At 39.9% G+C, this 21,221-nt stretch overlaps 1 protein-coding gene and 1 non-coding gene across 2 annotated transcripts in view; one reads left to right on the top strand and one right to left on the bottom strand.

The window, feature by feature from the left end:
- oaf (out at first) overlaps positions 1-21,221 on the bottom strand; it is an 85,782-nt gene that overhangs the window by 57,774 nt on the left and 6,787 nt on the right. The window contains exon 2 of the mRNA XM_069050147.1: positions 4,479-4,592. Coding sequence (XP_068906248.1) covers positions 4,479-4,592 — 114 coding nt within the window. The remainder of the gene's footprint in view (positions 1-4,478; positions 4,593-21,221) is intronic.
- Positions 20,037-20,109, top strand: TRNAR-ACG (transfer RNA arginine (anticodon ACG)). The gene has a single exon. It is a non-coding gene; the product is annotated as a tRNA-Arg (tRNA).

The following is a 21,221-nucleotide window of genomic DNA, read 5'->3' as shown; positions in this document are numbered from 1 at the left end:
TGCGTAATATTTTATTTATTTGTACCGACTGCAAAAGCAATTGCGAGAAATTCAGAAAATCTTTATGTTGACTACTCTTGCCAGAATTTAAACGAAATGTAAAAATTAATTTCACAGATTTTTTTGTGACGAAACGAATAAATAAACTGCGTCTCTCCCACCGAGAAACCGTACAGAGAAATTTAATTTCGCAAATCGCGTTATTTTTCGTTCCGACTTCGCCGTTTCATTACGACTGAAAACCGATTCCGTTGATGCCCGATGCAGTTTTATTAAAAGGCAATTCGACACTGGAACCAAAAACTCGAATTACGTAATAACGCGGTCCGTTATGATGCTCAAAATCAACATTATTTTTCGTGCGAACAAACAGCTAGTTGGTTTGAAAACACAAAATATGTACCGAAAAGTGTTCCTTCCTTTTTTTTATATAAAACCGGAACAGCCGTCATCGCTTCAATTCAAACTGCACCAAAATGTTTGTTTAGTTGAAATTATTGTGCGCGTCGGGACCGTTCCGATTGATAAAATTATGAGCGAGCCGCAATAATTTATCCCAGAAAATAAACCAATCTCGTTTTAAAACAATCCAGCTAAACTGAATTAATTCCGGCCGGTTATAACAACAAAACATAGTTAATTGAATAGAGGATAATTAATTTTGGATCCGGTTACGAATCGAACGAGGGCGGAGGAAAAATCCGGGGGATCAGACAGATCGCGGTGAGGTTCTCGAGGTGATATTGTTGAGGGGAAAACTTTCCCCAAATTAATTTTAAACACTCGCAATTATTTCGGCGAACTTTTCAGTTTTCGGATAAATATTCATTAAATGTCACCGAATTAGCCAAACTCGGCTAAGTTAATTTCGCGTTATTTACATAGCGGGGCGCCGATTAACCTCCGACTTGGCCCCCGCCCCCGAGAATACTATATTTTTTAAAGGGATGCAGGTAGCGGCGGGGGCAGCTAGACGACGAGATTACATTAAACGGGATAGTCAATATTTAATTTGTACTTTAGCCGACCATCCTAATTCGCAGGCCGTCTCCCTCCCGCCCTATCCTCGCCGCCGTCACCGCCGGGGGCATATATTTTCCCATTATTTAGTGAGCTGCCCTGTGTGTATTCCCCCGTGAGACTGGTCGCTCATAAATTAGACTTACCGCCACCAGCTGCTATAGCTATTCATATTTTACATGCTTTACACAACAGGGAAATTATTATATCTAATTAATTAACGGAGCCAAAACTATAATTCATCCGAGTGGGATCATCCCCCTGACCGACGGGGACACCGAGATACGGGCCCCTCGGTGCACGACAAGGGGATGAAAAAACCGCCATTTCGCCTCATATCGGGGGATTTCGCCCCGTCTTGTATCCGGAGTAACGGCGCCGCTGGACGTACCGAAATGGCCAAACAAGAGAAAGTGGGTCACCGCATTAGGTTCGCTTTATTTAAAAATGAAAGAGCAAAAGATCGCCGGGGTGAAAATCGCGTTTTCAATAAAGCCGTTAGTGCGACAACAAACGTAAAAATTTACGACGCCGATCGATAACCATCCCTCAATGTGTTCATAGAATCCAGCACAAATCATGGTAATGCGTCATAAATGTAGATAATAAAAAAAGATAATGGCATGTTCGGCGCAACCATTTAAATTCGGTTCCGCGGGCGAATGAAAACATCGTCGCAATAGCTTCTCCTCAAAATATTTATTTTAAACGATTGAATTTCTCTCTTCTTCGACAAGCTTGCTCGGTGACGAATGAAAAAAATCGCATTTCCCAAGTGGTGGATGCGCTGTTAAACGGTTCATTTTTAAATTTATTTCGACATTTCAAAGATTCTGCTGGAGCGAAATCAACATCTACAACGTTGCATCGTGAAAATGTTTGAATGTAAAAATGGTGGATGCGCCGAGAAACATATTTTTTGTATTTGTTAGGTTACCAAATGTTAGCAAACAAAACTCATTCCTGTCCAGTCGCTGAAACTGGGAAAGTAAAAATGGTGGATGCGCTAGAAGATAATCCAAATATTTAATAGAAATGGTGGATGCGCAAATATTATTTAATTTTTGTTTCCTACGCCAGATCTAAAATTCATCAGAAAAGTTTAGATGTAAAGTACTTTCCAAAAAAATTTATTGTGCGTTGGGGTACTATCTTGTTGCGACATCAGTCGAGATGAGCTCGTCCGTCCCCCATTCAAATCAATTTATCCTCGTCGTTTACAAAAAACAATCATTTCCGATCGTCGTCCCCGCCTCCGTTCGCCCGTCTGATAAAACAACCGCCACCGAGTGTTTTTCTTCTCGTCGACCCTCCTTCAGAAAACACTGTTCCTCTTTCTAAACAATCCCGTTCGTCTGTTTGATGTTTAGCTTCGACGATATTCCCATCAAATAATAACTACCCTTCCGCGCTCGCCGAGATAATCAATGAACCCCGCATTAAATCTGTACACCAGTATTTACACAATCATCCTCCGAGATCAAACGCCGCCGAGAACAAGGCCTCAGACTTGATTTCTTTTCCTACCCCAACCCCTGAACACATAACATAACGAATACCGAACAAACAGTGTTCGATTCCGCCGTTGAACCTACGGCTTCCATGTTTGCTCTTCCTCGACGCGAATTAAAAACGGCATCGACAAGTTCGCGGCGCCGCCGTCGGGAGGCGACCCCAAAACGAAAACTAAAAGGTTGTGGATGATTTGAAAAAAAAAGAAAAAAAAGCGAATTGCGCAAAATTGTTAAATGCGCAAGTGGTGGATGCGCCAGAATTTTTTCCAGATTCGATATTTCTTGTCAAATATAAACTCTGTGCTTGGCAGATGAAAAAGAAAAAAACAGATTTGTAAAAAAAATGGTGGATGCGCTGGGACAATGTTTCCTATATTCCTTTCTCTTCGTTGTTAGTTCCTTTCTTACACAAACAAACGAACGAATTAAAATAGTGATAAAAGCGTCATGTGAAAATAATTTTAAAATGAAAAAATGGTGGATGCGTCCGGAAATGTGTCGACATTTAAGTTCTTCACTTGAGAGATTTTCTAATTACAATAATAAGAAAACAATCGCATCTCTTACAACTGTTCAAATTAAAAATTAACGAAATGCAAAAATGGTGGATGCGCCAGAAAATCTTCTAAATTCGAAATTTCTTCTGTCATGTCTAAACAGTTTGGTGAATATGTTTACAATTAAGCGCAAAAATAAAAAATGCCAATTGTGGATAAAATTTAAAATGGTGGATGCGCTGAGAAATGTATTTCAAATGAATTGTGTTTTCGTGGCTTGCTCTTTCCTAAGGAAGTGAACGTCTTAACGGCAGGTTGGCGTCCCCGGGGGCGGTCCGAATATGCAAACTAAAAGTTAATAGGCGGCGACGATTGAAAAATGTCCGCGCCTAATGTCCCGTAAAGTTTGCAAGACGCGAATTGCGGAATCGCTAAGTGGAAAACAGTGTTCGTCTTAATCGCGGGGGATGGGGGTCGAAGTCGGACCCGGTCCGGCCGCCGCCGCCACACTATCGCCCCAAGTCTGTGTGGGACGATTTAGAATACACACCGTAACAAAATTAATGCCCCGACCGTACAAAAGCAACAGTAATTAGTCTGTTCTCCAGTAATTTAATTCAATTTTGCTGGCTTTGTAGCAGGCTGAAAATCTGTGTCGGTACGTAGGGAACGCATTGTTCGGGGCGGAGTTATCGATTCTGAAAATCCTTATAAAGTAATTTCACTCGACACGGTCCCATTGTGAAGATCCGTAATAACGTCGTGCGGAGATGATGAATAAAATAACAGTTTGGAGCCGGCACACGTCACTTAAATTTGACAGACCCGCAGACAAAAACACAAATGAGCGATAGTTTGGCGGAGTTTAACGAGCTCGAAAGGACGGGAATTTACATATTATCACGAGCTCGCGTCACAATTAACGCGCGACTCCGCGGTCAAAAATCGGACCGCGCGGCTCACTCGACTGCGCCGCCGTAAATATTCCGTCACGTTTCTTGTCGGCAAACAACGGCAACTTTTATCGAGTTACAAGTGCTCCTTGATCAAATACAAACTTCGTCTCGAAATAAACAGGTAGGTGGGTATTAGGAATGGAAAGTGCAAAATCACCAATCGATCCCCTTTGTAAAAAGAAATAACTCGAATCAAACCCCAAGACGGGAAGGTCTCTCTGGAGGACTATAGAGAAGTTAAGAAGTCGGTCCATTGAAAAAAAAGTGTGCGCCCGAGAGAGAGAGAGAAACCTCTTCCGTTTGCCGTACACGATTTTAATACGGGAAATGGCCGCAAATTTGCGAGTCGAATAAATGAAAAGGGCGATTCGAGCCGACGCCGCCGTCAAAAACAATAATCCCCAGTGAAGGTTTCTCCGTGGGGGCGATGTATCATAATCAGGGAGATAAAAGAGTGTTCTGGTAACGCAAACTGTCGTCGTGGTACTTACATTTCTGAAGTCTATAACTTGGGTAATTAGAGTCCCGTCGGACCTCTGGAACTCCAAGCTGACGGTGTCGTGGGTGACGTTGGCGAAGATGTTCTCCTGGACCACGTCCCCGCCCTGCAACCAACCAACAAAATAATCACGCCGATGTCCGACACTATCGATTAAACAATGTGCAAGAGAGGAAAATCCCCTTGCGAGAGTTAAAAACTTTGAAACTTTTTAGAGGCGCCAATTACCCCTAACACTTGTTTGATAGTGTTTCATTTTATCAAATAACAACTTCCTAAGTAGAGTTTTATATTGCTTTAGCACATTATCGCTCGTGAGAGCTTAGGGCCAGTACGTCGCAACTTTAATAGACAAATTCGCGTGCGCCTCATCAATTTCTGACGCTCCACCGAGGAGAGCCGAAAGAAAATCCGGATAATTTGTGTGTGCACCGACGGGGTGGCAAACGAGAACAAACCGCCCTAAATTACGGGTCCGGTCGACACGCCGGACCGCAAAATAATACTTCACTAACTAACAATTCGGGGTGGTTTGCGTCAAAAGTGGTGGGCGTCATTTCCATGGGACACCACCGGCCCACAAGAAATCAATAGCGCCCGAAATTTAAAGCAATTAACATCGGCGCTTCGACGTTGCCGATTGCCAAACAAGGTTTCGATGATGGAATTGTGCGTCCCGGAATTTATTAATTCATTTCGGTCCCGACGGTGCCTCTCGCCAAAATCCCGAACCCTTTCTGTCATTTGACGCCGTAATTGAACAAAGATGCCGACGAGATATAAATTCCTCTTTTAAATTTGATTAAACCGTAATTCAATTGGATTTATTTAAGCGACGCGAACAAGATGGGAATTTTTGATTGTTGACTGCGACTGCGACGCCCACAAAGGACTTCATTATTGCATCGAACCGACGGGGGATGTTTACTCTGCACGTCAAAAATTCCATCACTGTCTCGTCCAACGCGTTGAAATTGTCCCAAGCAGTTCGACACAAAATCCGCAAAACTGGTGGATGCGCCGGAAAATATTTATTCAAGATAATTCGTTGTGTCTGTTGGTACACAAGTCGGATCAAACCCAAAAATTGCATTCTGTGTGTCTTACTGTGTCAAAAATAGCAAAATATAACGTTTCTTCAGCTTTCACAGTTCAAAATTTATTTTTGAGAAAGTGGTGGATGCGCAACAAAAAAACCTTTGCTCGATACCTCCCTAGAAAGTAAGTCTGTATCCATAGTTACCAGTGGGTGAAGGTTTTCTTTCGTTCACTTAACTTTCGCTCACTGGTTTTCATTCACGCATAATTTAAAAAAAAATCCAATTCTTTCCGAGGACGCAGTTTGGATTTTTTAGGCAACATTTGATACCTCACGGCACTTTTGGCTCTTCCAGGACATCATCAGGAACATTCCTGATTCCTCAACCATTTCCACAATTTCCACAACGTGCACACAACTACTGTATTGTTTATTTTGTATTTTATTTTTTTCCACAACAATAGATACTACATCCAAAAGTGTGATTTATTTTTATTTATACCAAAACTTGCAGACTCTCTTTCTAAGGAGGTATCGAACAAAACCAAACTCAGCACTCGAAAGTAAGGCCGCTTTCGTTCACTTGAATTGCATGTAATTCGCGTGAACGAAAGCTTTGACTTTCTCACTCTAACTGTAAATAACTATTGTATAAGCATTATTTTAGTTACACGAAAGATACTCGTATACACCCATTTTGTAAATGTTAATTGTAAAAACATTACAGAAGGAATGAGAAAAAATTTAAATTGTGATGTGCCAAAATGATGGATGCGCAAGAAAACATTTCCATATTTCTGTTGTTAAATGCGAACGAATAAAAGTAGCAAAAAATATTTCATCTTTATAATCATCGCAATATCCACATTAAAAAACAAAATACAAAAATTGTGGATGAGCCAGATTTTTTTCTGAATGCAAAATTTCTTCTGTCAAATCCTTGTTTAGTAAATTTTGTTGTAACACAACTAACCAAAAATTGCACAAAATAAGAAGATTTAAAAAATCTAGTTGTTAGGATAGTTATTTATTATACAAGACGATAAAATTGTATTTTATCTTCGAGAATATTATTTTATTCTTTTCTATAGCATTTGTATTTTATTATTAAAACATTTTTTTTGAGACCATTACTAATCGTGTCAGATTTTAAAATCTCGTTAGTATGAACGTTGATAGGGTAATAAAAACAAATGAATTACTTTATCTACCCTTGCCGTTAAAGTAGCACTTTATCTATCTTGCGGTTAAAATGCTACTTGACCTTTTGATTTGAATAGATAAAAGCACACTTTAACATCTGCTGTTATTAAAATTTCTTGTGATATTTTAAGCTATTTTTTTTTCTTCGCAATTTCTTCTGTTTTGAGACTGGAATATCTAACCCGATGATCAAGTAGAGAAAAGTAAACATAGATCAGCATTATCACCATTTTTTTTTTAATTAGACACTCCAAAAAATTGTTCTTCGTCTGCAATATTAAAAAAGTTCTTGTACGTGATGAAGCATTGTTTTGTCGTGTGCGCGTGTGAAAACGTTTCACTGAATTATTACCGCACTAGAAATAATAAAAGTCAAAGGTACAACTTCATTTCTCGCAGCCCATTTATCTTCTCGCCTGGCGCATCCACCAATTTTAATTATTCAATAAAATATTCCTGTCCCTCTTGTTACAAGCTCAATCAGAGACAAAGCTCTTTTTGTTTTGTCACGGACACAAAAGAGCGTATTTTCTGTTTTACGTATTAAACGAGAAATGTTTGTAACGTAGAAAAACGGTGAACGCGCAAAAATTTTTTTTAACTTTGATGGCGAGCCTTTTGAGCAAAAATCGAATTTCTCTCGTTTGGCGGGAGCACCTCGGTATCTGTTTCACGCAGGGTCCTCCCCGGGGCCTCCAGTCACGATAAATCGATCCGACCACTCGTCGGTGGATCAACGAGAGGGGAAACAATCTAATTATTTCGGTTCATTTCTTTATGGAAACAGGTGAAAACTTCCCGGGAATAATTTCACGCAATGATGTGTTTGCTTTGAGAGATCGGATTTAAATATTTTAGTGGATGCTTTTTCGCTGACGAAGTTGGCACCTCCACGACCGTGACCCCGTCGCTTACCTTGGCGCTTCTCCGGAGCTTATATTTTCATAGATTTCGAGACACCGTCGTCGAGCAAACACCGAACGAAATTTGCTTATCCGCATCGCGCTCCGTATTTGCATAATATTACCGGGAGGAAAAAATTTGCGCGCAGACTTCCCGTGCGACCTTCGAAAATCCGCCCCTTCCGATTGGGGCCCCGGAAGAGCGCCGCGCGTTAATTCCGGGGCATTAATCATCCGGCTCCGAAAAAAATCACACCGGACCGACTCACTGTCTGACGAAAATAAAAGCCAGACGTACATTCGAGCTTTTCGCTTTCCACAAAAAAACAAAAGCCCCACCGGAATCATCTGCATTCGCGTTCGGAATATCGCCCGGAGATGATGACGGCAGCTTTTTGCCCAAGGTGAAGAAACGCGCGGAAATGACAGACGCTTGCACTATCGTTAACTCCCCTTCCATCAACCGGCCGGGCTGTTTTTTCGCCGCCCCCGCCGTATTGTAATTTTTCCAGATATCTTTTCTCTTTACGCTCTATTTCCATCACCGCTCGGAATGCGGAAATTAAACACGTTCTGACAGGAGATATTGTAAAAATCCCCCGGCCGCCAACCCCCTCTCGACCGGGCTTTGTCTCTTCCCGCGACCACAAATCGATCTCGAATTGGGGTTGTTATTCCTTGTCGCACGTTGCCTGTTTCTTGATAACGACTCTATAGTTTGCCTACAATGGCACCGCTTCAAAGACGGGTCGTGCCAACCCCAAACGTTTCGTCTCGTGATAAGTAGCTTGGCGTCGTGATTCTATCGGCTCGACTAAATTAATTTCATTCGATTAATTGGGGTCGGTGCTGAAAAACAACCCACGTCTCCACAAAAAAAACCCGACCCCTGAATTATTCATCGACGGGGTAAATGTATCGATAAAACAGACAGCTTCGCCGACATTCATTATTAAAAGTCTCCAAACAATTCGTGATTGGAGCTCTCTTACTCGAATTATTTTGCCCAGGTTTCGTCGAAAAATTCTTATTGCAACTCGCTCGCAACAATATGGATTATGAGAGTCAGAATGTGAAACCATCATTATCTACTTCAAATAGAAGCAGCAATAACCGAAACGCATTATAAATATTGATAGGGAATCATTCCCCGATGAATTGCGATACGTTTCTGTAATGTAGCGGAGGAAAAAAGAAAACAAAGACGGGTGGAGCGCTTTTTTCACCCAGTTTCTGTGTACAAACAAGAATTTAAAATAATTGGACAGTCGGCCTTCATTAAAATCCTGTTTAGAGACTCCATTAATCGAAAAACCTATCCTCCAGCAATTTAATTCCCAACGTGGTCAGCTTCCTGGTATAGATTTGCTTGCTGCAATTAACTGTTTTTTACTCTTGTCTCGATGCAGACTGTTTCGAAATCGATTGCGACAAAAAAAAACTCATTTTTCCTTTTAATCTCACAATATGCAACGAGCTTTCAAGGGTCTCGCAAATAAAATAATAATTGTGCAGAACAGAATTATGTAGAATCTGGTCTCGACGAGGCATCTTGTGATTTCTTTTGATTAAAGGATAACATCCACGAAACCTGAAACTTTTCAAAATATTGTTCCTGAAATAACTGAGAAAAAAATGGAATTCCTCGCTTCAGGATCAATTCGTTCCAATGCTTTGATGAACAGAACCGGATGGTGCGGATTATTTGACAAACAAAAATAACCTGATGGTGCGTATAGGGTGTTCATTTAAATTTATCGTCAAAGTTGGCGTTGAAGAGTCGATTGTGAACGCACCGCTCGTCAGTCTGCAGAGTAAAAACACAAACAATGCAAAAAGTGAGGTTAGATTTAAACAGTTGTCATCTGTAATCCGTGGTACGTTCACAATCGACTCTTCAACGCCTACTTTGAGGGTACATTTAAATGAACACCCGATATACGACAAGTCCTGATGGATACGAAGGGACAATTATTTGCTGTTGATAAAAAAAAATCGTGAAATAGGTAGAATGGTCCCCACGGTCACAGGATTTATCACCTATTGAAAAATTTTGGTAATACGAAAATAAACCATGTGAAATAAAATTTCAAATTTCCCCAAAAAACTGAATAAGCAAGATACTCAAAATTATAGGAGACTAAACAAAAAAAAATTCTTATTTGTGTTGTGTTTCCTTCTTAGTACTGAAAACAATTTTTGGACATATAAAAACCTTTGAGGCATTTTTATATGGGCTTTTATTAAAATTTTACGATGTCCATAAACTCTTCTACGACACTGCAAATCACAGGATTTGTGATCAATCGAATTATCTCCAAACTTGTTCTGTTGGATGCGTCAGTTTATATACGATTAAAAAAAAAAACAAATTAATTTTGAAAATGTATTGTCCTTGAGAATGAAAATTACGAAAAGCACAAATCAGAGCTTTCAATCCATTAGAATAGATTGATGAAAAACTTTTGAAGGAGGCTTTAGAGGAGGCACCAGAATAGTATTTTGCATAAAAGAGACAAAAATTGTTCTAATCTCTGAAACACGATTTAATATTCATTTTGCATGACTTTTTATGAAGCTTTACTTTAGTCCATTAAGGGAAGGAGTAAAATCGCACGTTTAGTCCCTTGGGACTGAAAGCTTATCCGACTGAGTTAATTTATTGACAGTGGGATTGGATTGATTATTATTATTACATTCGTAATGTGTCAAAATAATGCATGAACGCAAAAATAGCAGGTTTGACGTTTGAAAAACACAAAACGTGACTTATATTGATTTCCTGTCAATTTTTACATCATTAGACCCAGTTATGCTGTTCATCCCTCGCGTAATTATTGTCCTCGCCGCACTCTTACACTTGTTCCTTGTCGTATGTATTATTTTTGGTAATTTTATTCTAGTGACGCTTTTCAAAAAATTACCTTTCTGTTCCACCTGCTCCTTGAGCTTGCACTTTTCGCCGAAACGTTGCATTTAAAAGATGTAAAATCCCTGAAAATCCTTCTAATCGATGGAGCTTTTTTGTCGTGGCCACATCCCACGCAACAACACACGAAAAAATCCTGTCCCGCGGTTTCATGAACGTATTCTTGTCGGAATTTTTTACTCCGTACATCCTACACGATCTTACGCCACCGCAGCGCATTGCTATCTCGATTTTCCCCCTATCCTTGCCGTCCACCACGCAAATCCAATCAACATAATAATTCCTCTTTTCGAAGACGTCGACAGCCCGTCCACCACAACTCAATTAGATTCGGGTCGGTCTCTTGCTATGCATGTATGTTAATAATTTCATGGCGTTCGAGTTTGTTTCGGGGATGCGGAACCGTTATCGTAATTCGTTGGTTCGCATTAATTTCGTTTCATTACGCTGATATCTGACCCATCTGCACCGCAATTTTCTAGTCTGTTGTGCCGAGTGGAGCGAAAGGGCGACGAGATGACTTAGGATTGAATCCGAACGACCAGTGTCGGGGGTAATTGGTTTTTCAGCCGGCACAGGTGTCACCCCCGATTTACATATTTCGCCCGTCTCCCGAATTAAACATCGAAAATCTGTTTACGCACGAGAAACGGAAAAAAGACACCGGACCCGGAATCGATACGTTCCGGGGTCGCCGCTTTATGGGGCCGTTCGAAATTATTTCGCGACGATTCCGGACTCCCAAAGGTATAAATTCAGGTTAAATCGGCATTAAAAATTCTTCATGCGGTAAGCGCTTAACCCTTTTATCCGGTGCCATGTGTAGAAACTTTGAAATTAATTACAGTATCGAGTTTTAGTTTTTTTGTCGGCTTGCATTTTCCGATAATCTATGGCGCTCCGGGGGTGGAAAAAGGCGGCCAAGTTTATTCGAATCGCCGGATTTTCGCTCTAATTTGTTATGCAAATATGGTTTTTTTCAGTCTCGCGTCGTAATTAACTTTTTCCTTGGTTTAATAACGCATTTACACGTTATCAGCCCTTGTACATCCTCTCTCTTCTTGTCATATTATGCAAATTTTTCCCCGGAATTTGTCTCCGCCGTTCAGCACGCAGTTCTTACATCGGGGGGAGTCGAACTCCGAACGAAACTAAAATTAGGAAAGTTCCGCGCCCTTTCCAATTTCCATTTGTTTTTGAGGAATTTATTATCAAAGACAAGTGTTTGCCGGATTTTTCCGTGCGAGAACTTCAAAAGTTTCATTGTGCATTCGATATGGAAGGCAAAAAGCTCCGGACGCCTTTAATTTTCCTTTCTATTTTCTCCGATAAAACTCGCTACTGCTCCACCGTACACTTTCAACTACTTCTGCGTGCTCGCGCACGGCTTGCAACAACCCCTCAAAATTTAGTGCCGAAAATAAACGATATAATTGTGCACCCAAACACGTTTTCCTAAATTATTAACTTTTACAGTTGGAAAGTTCTGACGGGGCGTACGCACAGCAGAGCCCTGGATATCAACTCCAAACCTTAATGTATTAAAGATTAACTGCGTTCATCACGTCTGTCTCGTTCCAGGCAAAACACAATGTGACGTGCCGAGCTTTCATAAAACTTGACCGGTGACATCGGACCTAACCCGATTTTATGCTACACAAAAGCACAAACATAATTCGATTGGATCGACTTTTTTTTTCCCCGATTGCGAAAGCCATACCGGAATTAGAACATTCGAGCAGTAACCGGATTACGAAAACTACCACATCAACGTTTAGTTAATGAGAATCACAAAACGACCACTCCGACGTTAGGGCTAGATGAGTGCGTTCAATCGACCAATTCACACGCCATTGTGCTTTTGCTGGTCGTGAAAATATTTTTCCGCTTGCTAACACTTTTTCGACTGGTACTTTCTGGTCAAAAGTCGGTTTCAAAGTAATGGGAAATCGTCCGAATAAGGATAAGTTACGGAAAAAGCTTGGGCAACGTTGGAAGGGTAAAAAGTGCACAAATAACGAGACGTAAAGCAAAACTGTGTCGTTAGGAATTCTTCAAATAAAAAAAAAATATCCGAAAAGTTGAAAAAAATGTCCAATAAAATTTATCAGTGAATAGAACAATTTGAAAATATTTAAAAAAAGAATATTGTGCCAAACATACAGGGTGTGTCTGAAATACGTGTGTTAATTTTAACCAGTGGAAGAACGCGCCAAATCATGGAACTTTTCTCTATAGCATTTTTACGAAAAAGCAATACAAATTGATTTAAAATTTGGAATAAATTAACCATCAAAGTGTATACCCGCCTATTGGCTCTGCTATGGGTAAGGGCGAACATTTTCTGTTGTGATAGAAACAGAGCTTTGTTAAAAAGTTCCATTATTATAGAAAAAAATAAATAATCAAAATTTACGTCCTCATGGTTACAAAAAATATAAACTAGTTAATCACACAAAACGACTCGTTTGGTAAAAATTGTGGGGCAAAAAATTTTTGGAATACTCTTACGAATTTTACAAAATGTTATAGAGAAAAGTTTCATAAATTGGCGAGTTCTTTCACTGGTTAAAATTAACACACGTATTTCAGAAACACCCTGTATATTTGTTTTAAAAAAACGTCAAATAGGAAATGTCTTCTTGGATCAGAAAATAATCAATGATTTAAACACGGTGGAGGCGTGAATTTTTTTTAAATACATTTCTTTCTCCCTCTTTCTTGAGTCAGAAAAAATCCCGACTGTCTTGAATTTTTTTTTTGTCTCAATCTTAACATTAAGAATCAAATAAAGAAAACCGCAGATCTGTGCTAGTAATTGAGAAAATCAAAAATTGGTAATTTAAAAATGTTGGAGGGGCCAAAAATCTAAAAAGTTCATCATTCTTCACTCTCAATGCATGACATGTACCAACTGTCTTTATACAGGGTGTTACTGAAATGCGTGGAGAAGTTTTAACCACGAGCTACTGGCTTTATGTAGAACTCGGAAAAATTATTTAAAAAAATCTGTCAAAAAATAAAATGACATTTATTTTTTGAGCTACAATTTTTTTAATTGCGTTGTCCCACAACCTCGTAGGTAAAATTTCGGCACATTTTAAAAATACACCCTGTTTATCATATTTTATAAAACGTACACCAATGCGGTTTTACTTGTTTTAAAGCATATTTCCTAGAGGTTACTTCGCATTGGCGAACATTCTATAAAATATGATATACAGGGTGTATTTTTAAAATGTGCCCAAACTTTACCTAGAAGGTTGTGGGACAACGTAGAAGAAAAAAATGTAGCTCAAAAAATAAATGTCATTTTATTTTGTGACAACAATTTTTTAAATATGTTTTCCGAGTTCTACATGAAGCCAGTAGCTCGTGGTTAAAATTTGTCCACGCATTTCAATAACACCCTGTATAGATTTTGACATAAGGAATCGAATAAAGAAAACCGCAGATCTCTATCTCTACTATCAGCTGAGAAAACTAGCAATTACTATTTTTAAAATCGTGGAGGCGCCAAAAATCTTTTGAAAAGAAACTGTATCTTTCTACGCTTTCGAGACATGAAATGTACCAACTGTCTTATACAGATTTTGACATGCGGAATCGAATAAGGAAAACCGCAGATCTCTATCTCTACTATACTCCGTACACGTTTGTAAATTCTAGTTCCAAAACATAACGCAGTGAAAAATACTAAACTCTCCATCTCAATTGTTTTACGTTATTTAGGAAACCGTTGTAGTCTTGCAGATTAATTCCCGCCAGTAGTAATCCTACATTTATGATGTTGTTTACAGACTTACAGCTGTCAATCAGAATGAAATTTCAATACAAGTGTTTTCAATTGTTATAAACTGTTGTTGAAATTATTGATTCTTCGAGTATGAATGCTACAACAAGATTTTTGCGCGCTATTCTACTTTTTATCGCGTAGACACTTGTGTTTGTCAAAAAACCTGCATTCTATCAGTGCAGGAAGTATATCAGCTGGGAAAATTAATACTTAATTACTACTTTAAAAATGGTGGAGGCGCCAAAATATTTCTATGCTTTAAAGAAAACCACAGATAGAGATCTCTACTATCAGCTGAGAAAATTAACATTTACTATGGCAAAAAACTTAAAAAAAAAATCTATATCTGTTTACGCTTTTGAGTCATGAAATGTACCGGCTGTCTTATACAGATTTTGACATGAGGAATCGAATAAAGAAAACAGCAAATCTCTATCTCTACCATCAGCTGAGAAAACTAGCAGTTACTATTTTTAAAATGGTAAAGGCGGCAGAAATCTCTTCAAAAAAACTGTTTTATATAAATTGTAACATGAGGAATCGAATAAAGACAACCACAGATCTTTATCTCTACTCTCACTTGATAAAGTTAACAATTAGTACTACAGTAAAACATCCGTTCACGGACACCTCCCTAATGCGGACATCTCTTATTACGGACAGTTTTACAATGTCCCGAGCCTCAACACTGCATTTTTAGTATAAAAGAACCTCTCTAATAAGGACACTCTCTAATGCGGGCGTGGACAGCACTTTCCGGTCCAAATCCTGTCCTCAACCTCTCTATTGCGGACAGTAATGATCGAAATTTCAGAGAATACATGCATAAAATTCAATCTCTTTCAATCCTCTTACCGCTTCTACCTGGAAATCTTGTCCTCAACCTCTCTATTGCGGACAGTAATGATTGAAATTTCAGAGAATACATGCATAAAATTCAAAATTTGTTGTTGTGTTTTTAATTTTATACTGTGAATAGTTGACTTAACTTTGGCAATATAGCCATAAAACTCAACAATGTTAATACGCACTCTTCTGAAAATTACTCAATAGGTCTTAAGTTTTATTGGTGTAGAAGGAAATCGGTAGAGTTATCTTAATTTGGCTCATAAAGATCTACATAAATTAAACTTTTATTGCGCATTTTTAGAACGTTCACCTCCCTAATGCGGACACAATGTTAATGTCCCATGAGTGTCCGTAATAGAGAGGTTTTGCTTTGAAAAATGGTGGAGGCCCCAGAAATCTTTAAAAAAAATCTCTATCTTTCTAGGCTCTCGAGACTTAAAATGTACTATCTGTATGGAAGATTCCGGGCTGTTTTAATCGATTCTCTCTCATGAGGAATCGAATAAAGAAACCAGTAAATCTCCACTATCGTGAGAGAAAATTGTCAATTCATTATTTACAAACGGTAAAGGTAGCAGAAATAAGAGAATTCGTCGTCTCTGCGAATGAATAAACTAGGGAAAAAAGAAAAAAAGGAACCTGCAAAGTTGGAAAAAATACGTGTGGTGTATGGAATTTTTAAATTAAAAGAAATACTAGATCTTTGAAAGGTAATATTTTTAAAATATCGCAATACTCTGGTAAAATGTTATTATTTGGAATATGATATTTTTTCTGCTTATAACATTATACATACATCAAAAATTGTTTACTTCATTCAACTAAACACTTCGCAAACGTAACAAAACAACTCGACACCTTTAGCGTTTTAGTTCGATGAAAATCGATACAAGCCCCGGGCCACAGTAATTTAATAATTTTTAGTAAGAGATTAATTCAGTTGCATAACTCCGAAATCAATAGTTATCTAAAATTTACAGCGGCATTATATGAAAAAAGCCATGAAACCGTTATTGTTTGGGCCTTTTTAATATCATAAAAATGATTTATCGGGGCCGTACTTTGCCTATTGAATGATAGTGTCCGGAATGCGTCGGCCGCATAAAAATTTTACCATCATTTCAATAATAAATACGTGCGAACGTCTCGAAACCATTACCTCATGAATGATTCAGCCGAGCACTTGGACGTAATATCCGAAAATTTAAAAAATAAATACGCTGTACAAACCGGAGGCATCTCGAAGGATGTGTTCAATAACGTTCCGTTTTACGGCGAACCCGACCAATCTGCAAGATCAAGGAGCATGTTCCGGAAAAAAACCAACATTAATAAGAAATGCTAACGTGGACATTATTAAACGTGCCCTATCGTCGAACCTCTGTTTGTCTTGTTATGCTCACCGGAAAATCCTTACTAATCAAATAAAATTTTCCTCGTGAAAACACGCACAAAATTCGATTCCGCCAACCCCTCCGGTTCATTTTCCGCGCGCCCCGAGACGCGAAACCATCCCCTAATCAGATGGGGCGAAGATTTCATCTCACTTTGCGTAATTAGAAAAAAATTAAAAAATCCGGAGGATCCCGGGCGGTTCCCGTGCAAACAGTCGGAAGGTGTGAAGCTCGAGGGACGCCTAAATGTGTACGTAAGCTGTCGGAGATTCAACAGCCCCTAATTTAGACTCCGGGCCCGGAACATCGACTCCGGACCCTCGAACATGGCCGCGCGGATTTTCGTTTCTCCCATTCGGCCGCGTCAAACAGAAATTTACACTTGGTTAAGGTTTCACCGGCATAACCGAAGGAAAATTGCCACTATCCGTGACGGGAAAAAAACCTCCCCAGAGATGAAAATGTTTCAGTCGGTTCACGGATAAGCCGGGCTGCGGTGGATTAAATGACGCAAACTTGACACTACGCAACAGCCAAGCATAATGGGACCGATGTTGCGTTCTAATTAAATTATTCGATAAGGGTTGAGCAAAACTCGATATGGTTATCATGTGGCGCTGGGGGAGGAAGCTACAACGGCGACGATTCCACCCACAAAATTATTTTTTAAGTGAAAACTTCTTTAGGTTATCCTCGTTACGCGTCACGCGTTACGTCACACGCTCCAAGGTGAAAGGCTTATTCGATATTGAGATGTCACTTTTATTCGCCTTCATCATTTTTACAAAGAAAAATTGTGCGAATCCAATCGGGAGATCTGATTCTTCCAGCTGGCGCCGACACGAGTTAATTTCCTCATTAACAAGGTGGATGACAGCCGAAGAAGGGAGCTTGTTACGGCAATAAGTCACACGGTGAGCGCTTTGTTGCTCATGGCGGCACATTGATCTAACACAATGGCCACCAATCTCGATCAAACCGCCGCCGACGGAACCCATATATCACCTAGAGGCCCTGGGACAGTCAAGATCCTGCACCGCCATTTCGTGGGGCGCTTTTCATCCTGTCACGGACCTTTTAGCGACGAAATAAATCCGGGAGGCCGGATTCGCAATAATTAAAAACACCGGGGGCCGATCCGGTCCCGAATTCTTCGACCATATTCCAGAGACACTTCTTATCGTCTTGAACTTGCCCGAGCAGAAGATATGAGAGTACTTTTACTTGTTGGAAACTTGAGTCGGAGAGTTTTAACATCCTTTGTTGTAACTTATAATAATCGCAAATACCCCTTGGATTTCGGAGCGAACTTTCCGACTTGGGGAAATTAAAATAAACACTTCGAATCCCTTCCCTGATTACCTATTCAGGTTAATTCGAAAGCAATACGCCCGACAGAAAAATAAGGTCTGGTTTTGTTCGGTCGAGGTGTTTTCCGAGTCGAGGGCAAACAACGTAAACGTGATGAGCTTCGGCACGAAAAAAATTAATTATTAAAATGAATCGTTAAAGTTGGTTCGAATAAAGCGGTACTCCCGACGAGGATTTTATTTTCTCTCAAATTCCTACGGTTTGGGGTCGTAAAAAACGAACCGAACGACTCGATTCGATTTTAATTTAAACATATTTGCGGTTTCTCCGGTCCGTCGACTTGAGGAACAACTGAATTTTCGGCGGTTTACAACGGCTTGAGATGTAATCGAGACCCCTCAAAAACGAATTTTCCGGTGGGATCAGGGCGATACACAAATAAAGTGATTGTTTCAGATCCGCATTGTGTGAAGCTCAGATCTTAACGTAATTATCAGACTGAAGAACCAGATTTAATTTCATTGGACTGAGGGAAAATTGAGATCAAAGAAAGTGATCAAATAAAACAAAACGTAAAATAATTATTTGTTTAATTTTACCCTATAATACCCCACAACTAACACTACCAAAACAAGGTCACCACAGCTATTATTCCATAATAATTTGTTATTATAAATCAAATACGAGTCGGAAATGCTTGATAAGTAATTTCCATAGTCGGTTTTGAGCACCAGAAAGCAGAAAAAACATATTGGGCTCCGGGTGGATTCCGGATCGGCTCCGGGTGGGCTCGGGTCGGCTCCGGGTTGCAGGTGGACACCGGGTTGACTCCGGGTGGGCTCCGAGCGGGGCGGTTCCGGATGAATTCCGAGTGGGCTCGGGTCGGCTCCGGGTGGGCTCAGAACGACTCCGGGTGGATTCGGGTGGGCGAGGGTCGGCTCCGGGTAAACTCTGGGTCGTCTCCAGGTGTGAGCTCCCGGTGGGTTCCGGGTGGGCTCGGGTCGGCTCCGGGTGAACTCTGGGTCCAAGCTTTCCAATGGTATAGGGTTTGTATAGTCGAATGTGAAAATCTAGCGTGCTATCCTAAAATCACTAAATTGGGAGCAGCTTTTCCGCTAAAGACAAGCTTGTCAAAAAAGCTTTCGACCACTATAGCCGGAAATTCACTAAAAGCGGGTTCATTATATCCGGAGTCTACTGTATCTCAAATAAACATGAAGAGCAGTAACTAAAATATCCATAAATATCCGCGAGTTATTTCCTACGTTAAAACTAGCACACCACATCTAATAAAATTTTATTAGGTACTTAGAAGCAAAACATTACTATATTTTTCTTTAAATAAAACATGCACAACAACACTCTTCAGTTAAATATAGTAGTTGTAAACATGAACATGGGAACTACTTTTTAAAAAATATTTGTACAAAGGAAATTACATTCTTTGAGTCTTAGCACACAACATTAGCTCTGACAAATGTCATGGAATCATTCGACAAAATTATTGATGAGTTTGCCTCGACTAAATATTAAAAAAACACTATAATTTCCATTTCAATTTTATTTTGTTTAAAATTTTTTTCAGTGCTCGCGGCAAATATGTTTATAATTTCAGAAAGAGGATATTTTACGTAAAAAAAACACATTAACTACGAGAAAAGTCGATACGTGATGACATCAAGCGAGTAGTTCCACAATAAAAAAATGTTCACATTCAATTCCAGCTATTGATTTGGCCGCAAAAAAATAATATCTTAATGCGGCTTTCAAGTCTTTCTGATAAGTACTTTACGCAGCACATTTTTTCTACTTATAAAAAAACTAATTTGCATAAAGTTGCATTTTACGAGTATTACACCGCCAACTCATTAACTAACCTTCTTATTACGTTAAAATCAATACTGACTCGCACCGTAGCAATATATTCGCGATTGCAATCAGTTCTTTTATTTCGCGTTGCGTCACACTTTGCATTAAATGCAAATAAAAAATGCGAATAAATTTTTGGAAATTTTTGTCGCAAGATCTGACTAAAAACTGTCTAAGAAATTTCAAGTATTTTTCCCTTGACCCACTTTTCACAAAACGGTAACCTCGACAAACCGGCTGTATTCAGAGCAAGCATCCGGTCCTGTGGCGCAACGGATAACGCGTCTGACTACGGATCAGAAGATTCCAGGTTCGAATCCTGGCAGGATCGAATTTTTTTCGAGTGCGTGTTGATTTTTTCTCGTTGTCGAACCGGAACCGGTTCCATTATGGTATGTACGGTCGTCGTCACGAAGAGATCCGGTCCCGGAGCTGGTCATAATAAGCTGGTCACTGATTTAATGTAACACATGTCTTGCCAAAGCCCTCCCTATCTTATCTTGTGTTTTTACGATTCCCGGTCATAAAACGACATCCCTAGGTGGTCGTCCGGATGGCAAATAGCCGGCTCTAGACCACTTGAACACAGTCGGAATATTTATTAGGCTGCATGAGTCGAAGTTAATGCGTTTGCCACTCGGATAATTGCACCCTAATCGCCGTCGCATACAGATCTCCGGGAAAAAATCCGGATGGAGCGGGGCTCCGGTGACGAAACATCAATAACGACAAATGACAGAAATACAGGCAAAGTTGATGAAACTCGTTTGATACGTTTTCCCTTTGTATCCGCGCCACTTTCCCGACGAATAGTTTTATTTTTAGGCCTCTCTCGCTCCGACGCCTCCACAATGCCGTACTCCGATGCCATCGCCCGGATTTAGACGTAAGAGATTTAGTCTGCAGACGACTTACTTTGATCCTTGAAATTTACTTTCTTTGATCCCATTTGTTTCGGTAATGCGTTTTATGGACAGAGTCTGAATTAGGCGAAATTAACGAAAATGTAAACCGGTCCGGTTCCGGAGCAAGTCTCCCAGTCTCAGACTCTCAGTCGGCGAACTAATTTCGTTGTTGTTCAACATCGCAAACCAGTACGGAACTTTGAATCGGCCAATAAAACGATAACCCCGATTATCAACTTGTTAGTCCCTCGAGACGTTTCGGTGGGGCCGTCCGAATGAAATCAACACACGCGCCTTCCAATAAATTAGTGTTGCCTTGGTAGGTACCGACTCCATAAATTCGTCTGATTTATGCGGCGGCTTGCCTAAAATATCCAGACAAATATGGTGGTGCTAAATAATTTATCTTGCTCGCTCTTCTTGTCCTTTTTAGCCGATAGCGTGGTGCGCGCCGGTACTTTACTACAAATATAATTAAGAGAGCGCCCCTCTAATTTTCATGCAAACGTTCTTTGTCTCAAAGGGGATCAAACGCGCC

Source organism: Tenebrio molitor, chromosome 6, assembly GCF_963966145.1.
Source record: "Tenebrio molitor chromosome 6, icTenMoli1.1, whole genome shotgun sequence".
NCBI lineage: Eukaryota > Metazoa > Arthropoda > Insecta > Coleoptera > Tenebrionidae > Tenebrio > Tenebrio molitor.
This window is presented reverse-complemented; position numbering and strand designations above follow the sequence as displayed.